This window comes from Limulus polyphemus, unplaced genomic scaffold, assembly GCF_000517525.1.
Source record: "Limulus polyphemus unplaced genomic scaffold, Limulus_polyphemus-2.1.2 Scaffold4944, whole genome shotgun sequence".
Lineage (NCBI taxonomy): Eukaryota > Metazoa > Arthropoda > Merostomata > Xiphosura > Limulidae > Limulus > Limulus polyphemus.
In genome coordinates, this window is record NW_013670554.1 from 67777 (window position 1) to 75895 (window position 8119).

The window sequence follows — 8119 nt, forward strand, 5'->3', positions numbered from 1 at the left end:
AAACTTTGTAACAAACCATTAGTAAAATTTCTGTATCTAGATATGTATCATATGGACTACTATGATGAGATATGCACCTCTAGTATTTATTCATGTTGACCATTAACCTAAAAATACCCTCTTGGAAACATTTTAACTTAAAATATGACAGCAATTAATACTTTAATTATTACAGCAGCTAACTATCTAGCAATGACAATATTAAAGTAACACAACAAACAAATTTAACATAAGAACCCAGATATCACTTTCTTAAAAAGATCAATCATGGTTTACTTTTAGTATTATAAAACATTTTGCGAATATAACATAAAAATTTTTCACATTCAATCTAGACTTACTGAAATCAATAGATCATACAACAACAATAAGAAACTCTAAATATTCCTATTACATTATCAAAAAGCCTAGCTATTACTTATAAAAAGGCTAGAAATACACTTTAATTGCTACAGTACCGTACTGCTCCTTGTCGAATGATTTTGATTTCTGTATCGGGATCTAGTTCTGTAGCTCCAACCACCTGACCATCATCCCATCTTTCACCACTCCCATGGATACTGCATTGCTTCTCTCCTTCGGGTAACAGACAATGAATAAAAAATATAAGATGAACATTTATGATGGAAAATTAATTTTAAAAAATGAAAGCCAAAGATGGTGATGTAAACCCTATGTATTCACGATTCAGTTAAAAGCATTTTTTTTTATACAATATTGGAAATCTGCCTACCATTTCAGCATCATTGGCAGTGTAGGTGGAAAATATAAAATATGGATTAAAGAGACTTTTTATTAAATAATCATTTCAAACAAACACACTATCGTAATCATTCTTCAGTTTACCTACTTTGATATAAATCAGAGAGGTATATTTTCTCACATGAAATTGTTGCAAATTCTTGGTTCAGTACATAACCAAAAGCATTAACATTTTAATTATTACACCACTATCATTCAAACAAAACAGCAATGCTGTATTCTTTAAATTTTTCAGTCATGAATGCTCTAAAAGAAAGCAAAAATTACTGTTACAGGATATTCTTACAAGTAACGTACAAGTTACAAAACTGATGGAATACATGACATGAGTTCTTATTACAGAAAACTGTGTAGTAGTAACTGTACAGTGCACTTAAATGATGCTGACAACACGTGCAGAGGGGACTCGAGATTTCATAGTTTTTGCCTTTATACTTTATTCCTAAACACTGGTTTACAAACTTCAGATGCAACTGTTACAAAGAGCAATTTTGAGTAATTTTAAAATTTACCTTGAAACATATTATACCGGTATCATGTTGATAGCACAAAATTCCTAACAATAAACAGCTTGAAGAATTGTTGAACAAGACACAAGATGAAAAACTTGGATAAAATATAATAAAGAATTAATTGATATGCTCCTATTCCAAATGGTCTTTGCTGCCTGATGAAGGGCATCTGCCTGAAACATCACACAAATTAAAACTAGAAAAAGTTTACATCTAGACGTACCAATTTATCCTTTATTATATTTTATCCAACAATAAACAGCCTACAGCTCATAACAATGCCATCTATTTAGACCTAGTGTAGTAAAGTAATAATCCACTTCGTCTAATAACAAAAACATTGTTTAACGTGGTACACAAACAGTTCTCTCTATAAGATATCAGTTAAGAATAATTTGGCTTACACATAATTAACAAACAAATTTTTAGAGCTCATCATTTAAAGTATTGGACATTTCTGAAAAGAAAAAAATTTTTTTTTTCTTTCACTGCTGCTAAGAACGTCTAGAACCTTCCAGCCAGTTTTGTATTCTGTATCAGATATCTTAAAATAATAGCAATACTTAAATATCTAAATACCTTTTCAAATTTCAAACAGTTACAAAAGTAATATAAAAAAGAATATCTGTCTATTTGCAGAATTTAAAAGTTAGATACCGCATGCTCAAAAAATGTGTAACCTGTATCAGTCATATTACTGCAACAAACCACAGACCTATTCAAATCATAACATGTAAAAATTCCAGAACTAGTAAATGCTTTGGAACATGATTTACAAAAGAAATGTGCAGAAAAAAACTGCAATAATAAAGTAGAACACAATAGTATATCTCAAAAGTTAAGTTCTAACAAGTGTTTTTTCATAATCCCTGTTCCACTTAAAAATACATATTACATGTGCAGGTCAGAAGTGTTTCACTTTCATGGTGTGAAAACATGATCTTAGCATGAAAACGCATCACACTACATCACTTTCATGGTGTGAAAACATAACCTTAGAATGAAAACGCATCACACTACATCACTTTCATGGTGTGAAAACATAATCTTAGAATGAAAATGCATCACACTACATCACTTTCATGGTGTGAAAACATAACCTTAGAATGAAAACGCATCACACTACATCACTTTCATGGTGTGAAAACATAACCTTAGAATGAAAACGCATCACACTACATCACTTTCATGGTGTGAAAACATAATCTTAGAATGAAAACGCATCACACTACATCACTTTCATGGTGTGAAAACATAACCTTAGAATGAAAATATCATTAACAATTATGATAGCCAAGTTGAATCACACATACAAGCAAGATTTTAGTTTGTTGTTAAGCACAAAACTACACCATAGTTTATCTGTACTTTGTCCACCAAGGATATCTAAATTGGATATTTAGTGTTATAATTACTCACACTTACTGCTGACCCACTGTGGGGCCAATAATTTAGTAACTTAAATTCAAAAAATCAGCTTTGACATTATATGGATTAGTCACGGCCACCAAAAAGCTTGTACAAGATCCTCATTTGCAGTTCATTCATCAAAGAACATCACTTGAAATTGGGGTTCTCACATCCTAACTCACTGAGGGGTCAAAGGTTTATTGAGTGACACACAAAGTTTTTATCCATTTGCAACATGTGGGATCAAGTCCTTATGGGGGTCAGAAATTAACTGATATTTATAATTACCTGTTCCCATCTATGCTTAATAGATCAATATCCATTATACATATATATAAAACAGCTAAAATGATCCGTTTTTGTTTGACTAAAATAAAAAAACTGCTACAAAAACCCTTTTTCTAGTCCTGATCTGCTAGATAAAAAAAAATGAACAGTATGGAAATTGAGATAACAGTTTTATACTCCTATAGGCCATTCAACTATGCAAACATTAGGAATGTTAATGAACAAGGTGAATTTAGTAGTGAACTGTTTTGTCTCAATTAAACATTTTTATTTTACAAATATTGTGAATCTGACAAGCTGATACAACACATGACTCAGTATCTCACGTGTACCGCACGATGTTGAATTTCCCTGTGCATGTTCTATTATCTCGGAAAGTATTTTATTTTTTAGAAATGAAGAGATAAAGGTCAGTAACAAATTAATGGTAGCAGTAAAAAAAATTAAAGTTTTTTAAACTTTCCTAAAGAGAAAAGAGAGACAGACAAAAGTCAATCAAATGCTTCTTAAATATATACAAATAACTAAACTATATTAGTAGTAGTAAGAGCTAAGCAATTTAATCTATTATGTATGAGCAGTGATTACATTGATTAATCAAAATTAGTTTGCAATTATTGATGTTTTTGTTATTTCAACAATCGGTTAATCTAAATTTCAATTATATCAATTGTCATGAAAATAATCAAATAATTGAAATTGTGGTTTACGATTATTTCAACTATCCTAGTAACCAAACCCGCTTGCTTTTTGCTATGGAAAAGATACTAAGGTTATCTGCCACTGTCACTAAAGTTTAACTGCTGACTAGAAGGAAGCCAACCATCTAGCAACCCCCCCCCCCCCCAGAAACTATAACTGGTTGGCAACACTTACTGCCAACCTTTTCTTTATATGGCTACTCAAGGCTTCAGGCCTACATTTTAAGGGTATAAGGTAGCTTTAATTGTACATTCCCAAGTACAATCTTGAAAGAGTTCAGCATCCTACAAATTCCACACGCTAGTTTATCTAATTCCATTCTTGAATTTCCTTACGTCGCTTCCCCAAATTTCTGGTGAGCGAAAATCTTGAGAAATAAACTGGAAACAAATCTCACAAACTAATAAATGTTTGAAATGTCTTACTCTTGTATAGTTGTTCTTCTGTTCCACATACTAAATTCACTTACTTTCTGTAAACACTGGAGGAAGACAATCATGAATAAAGGTTTTGGCCATCTGATCCACAGCCGAGTCAATGGGAGCAAATTGTACTAGCTTGCTGAGAAGATGGTGAATTTTCTTCAAGAATTCATCTCGCTCAGGGCTCTCCTATAGAGTTAATATTGACCTATTAAAATATGCAACATAGAAGCAAAAATATTTATAGTAAAGCTTCTGTAAAACTTAATAGCAATCTATCGGAAAAAATCACTGAGCTGGTATCAAACACTTGGTCAATTATACTGTAAAACACCTATTTGTATTTTGTCTTGTGAGCACAGCATATTCAAATTAGATGTTTTACATACCTACACCCCAAACAGGCACTCAAAGTAAACAGTTGTGTTCATTCAGGACTGAGAGATAACATATCCAACATATAACGATTGAAAAGGAGAAAGACATCCATTGAAGATGAGAGTTATAGCGAAAAAATAGTCCAGTTGAAATAAGATATCTATGAGGAGGCTGATGCTTTTAGTAATAATTAATACAAAAAACGAATTTTCCACTGATGATGCTTTGAGAGATAACAGTTTAAAATAAAGTGCTAACTCTGATGAAGATAACAACTTATAATACGAAATGTAATGCAAAAGTAGCTACTGGACACAAAGTGGGTCCAATAAAAGACAGTCCCTGGTTTAACATTTATTTATAGGTTGTAGCTGATGATACTGGAACAGAAACAAGACCAAAAACTTGACAATCTGGTATTTAATGGGAAAACACTGAACAGTTCTCTTTCTGAATTTTTATGAAAAGCTACACAAAAGATTATCTGCAGATAGCCATTACTAATTCAGAACTGACAACTAATAAGTAGCACCCACCACCAACTGTCATTACTAATTCAGAACTGACAACTAATAAGTAGCACCCACCACCAAACTGTCATTACTAATTCAGAACTGACAACTAGTAAGTAGCACCCACCACCAACTGTTGGGTTACTCTTTTCTAACAAAATAATGGGATTTAACCAACAATATTAGAATGCACCTTCAGATTCACAGTCTGAACTCATTTAACACTAGGTTTCACCCAGCCCAACAGTTAGTGAAGTTAAACAGCTGGTACATAAAATAATGTTTTGCTTATCAAGAAACAATTTAAGTGTACAAAAAATGGCCAACTTGAAAGAACTTCCCCTGTTATTGGAACTATATATTATAAATATTTATCATTTCCCTCATCATGTATTACAAAACTAATTGGATATTTATAAATTCTAAATGCTCAAGATGAAATTATAAATGCAAAGTTCAACAGAGTTCTCATTTTTTGAGTCAAACATCCTGTTTTTTGGGTTTTGTTTACTCACAGTATCACAGTTGGCAACACCCATGTGTTTCAGGTAATCAAGAGGAAGAGAATGTCTGTATTCAACATCTTCTGCAATGGCGAGGAACAAGGCCTGAGGAACAAGCTGGAGAAACAGAAACATGATATACAATCCAGTTCTGAAGCTAACAATAACTATGTTCAAGTAAAGATTAAATTGTTCTTATATAATAATTCCACATTCTACTTGTTTAACTACCTTAAATAATTTACAATTAAATAAATAATCTATAGTTGTACAGTGACTGATTCTACTGCAGAGAGAATAATTCTGAACAGATCTGTAAGCAAATAACAGTGTAATATATATAATTAAAATACTCTGCAGTGCTTTGAACCGCTCTGTACACTTGTATCAAAATCTTAACATCATTTCACTCTGTAATATCTGATAAAGAATTTATTTTTAAAGTTTTCTTTTTACATGTATATTTTGCTTTCTAACCAGATTAAACATTTATATTTAGCTTTAACAGCTAAAATACAAAAAGCAATAGGAAAATGTATTGAACTCGACTTTTTCAATAACATAAATAACTAATTAGTTTGCAAGACCCATACAATGTAAGCAAAACATTACAGATATAAAATGTTTATTTAAATATACTTCTCAAGTGTTCTAGTTGACATCATCTTTACGAGTTTCTTTACCTTAATATTCCAAAATTAACCTGGACACTATGACATGTTTTTGGCTTCATGGCTCCAAGTTCATATATATAAACCTTAGGACTTTTATTCCATTTACAAAAGCTAAGCCAAATTTAAATTATATATATAACATTAAATATATTCACAAATTTTATAACAACACTTGAGTATATCACTTCAGTAAAAACACATACATAACTCTGTGTTTCCTTTCAGGTACTTCTAATTTTAAAAGCTTGGAATAAACTCCTTAATGCTACTATCCCAAAGAGAGAGTAGTTTAAGTTGACTCGTCTTTTTTATCTTCTTAATGATCAGACTCATTCTTCAAGACATTAGGTTTTAGTTTTATTATGGACACAAGCTTTAGAATTTTTTCACAATTAACCATGGCAACAGAAGTACATAAAATTTTGCTATTCTTTCGTATTGTTGCAAACATTAGGCTGTTAATAGTTAACACGTAATTACTTAATAAATATTTAGCCTCAGCATGTGTCAGCTGGTTACCATTTCGTAAGTTCAACTCAACAACAAGTTCATCACATAAATAACATAAAACAGGCTGCACACTTACCTTCTCGAGTAAATCACCCCAGGTGTTCTTTTGACAAGTAGATAAGGTAATGTGAAGAGAGTGGCTGTCTTCTGGAGTTGAGCCCTATGGTAGGTAATATTCTTTTCATACAAACACAGATGTATATACACATATACATGAATATTTAACTACAGAACAAATTTAAGCACGATTGTACTTATTTTAAAAAAATATTTAATTTATATTATTTCAAAGTGGTGAACCACTTTACAGTAACTATCATGTGGTATATCTTCTTAGGATATTCCAACATTTTAACAAGTCACACTGGTAGTACTGCTAGACTTTTCAAAACATCAATTGAAAGCCACAATTTGCAAAAAATATTTAATCCTCCTTGCTTAAAACATACGCAACATATTTTCTAAAACACTAAAAGAGTGTGATTTTTTTTATTTGTACATTAATAAAATCTCTTTCGTTAGTACTGGAAAGAATCAGAAAAATAGGTACAGATGTGCAATTTATTTAGCAACAATGAAAACTAACTTATGTACCGACACATTTTATATCCATAACAACCACAACTGCAAGAAATATTATGAAAATACTAAATTTCAAACTTGATATTCTCTACTGTTAAACTCTAAACACACACACAACAGACGGAAAAACAACACCTAAGACAGATTTTCATTTATCTATTTTTTTACACAATATACTAACTTTTATGACACTTATATATACAAATTGTTGACTCGGTTTAAATTATAATTTCAAGCAAAATCAGGATTAATTTGATCTCTCCATTTTTATTTTTCTTAGGCTTCTTCAGTTTACCAGTTCTTTGTTTTACATGCTGTATTGCTATTAATATTTTCTGATGAGATGGTGCCAACCTGTAGATTATAAGTAAATCACAAAGGATTCCCTGACCTGAATGACCGATAGCTGTCATAAGGAAGCTAAGGTTAGAACTCACTGGCACTACGAGTGTTTTACTTCAATCATTTTACAACAATATTGTTCCATAAAACTTTCCTTTTGCTATTTTTTATTATCTTCATATTTTAGATTTTGTGATTTCAAACATCCACTGTCAAAACCTGTAGCTCTGTGAAACTTTATAACCACTTCTTCTTTATAACCACACGTGTAAAGTAGGGGATAACAAAATGAAAATACATAATTTGAAAATAATGAAACACCCTACTAAGAAAACACCTTGTTTGGTATGTTCTGAAGTCATTTGTGTAATTTCAGGTTTTATAAATGCTTAAAAAATCAGCATATGAAAATAATGTAAAAAAATTAAGTGCAAGTTAGAACAAATTTTCAAAAGAAGCTTAATCAAGAAAGGATTAATATTTAATCTTTTGTTCTTTAATACCTAGTTCTTCATAATTAAT

The 8119-nt window shown here is 31.1% G+C and overlaps 1 protein-coding gene across 1 annotated transcript in view; it reads right to left on the bottom strand.

The window, feature by feature from the left end:
- Nucleotides 1-6850, bottom strand: part of LOC106471891 (bifunctional lysine-specific demethylase and histidyl-hydroxylase NO66-like) — an 11945-nt gene extending 5095 nt beyond the window's left edge. Inside the window, exons 1-4 of the mRNA XM_013932517.2 lie at nt 6750-6850; nt 5502-5606; nt 4144-4285; nt 459-576 (exon numbers count right to left, since the gene is read on the bottom strand). Of these exons, the coding sequence (XP_013787971.2) occupies nt 459-576; nt 4144-4285; nt 5502-5525 (284 nt within the window). The 5' untranslated portion in view covers nt 5526-5606; nt 6750-6850. The remainder of the gene's footprint in view (nt 1-458; nt 577-4143; nt 4286-5501; nt 5607-6749) is intronic.
- Between the last annotated feature and the right edge of the window lie 1269 nt (nt 6851-8119).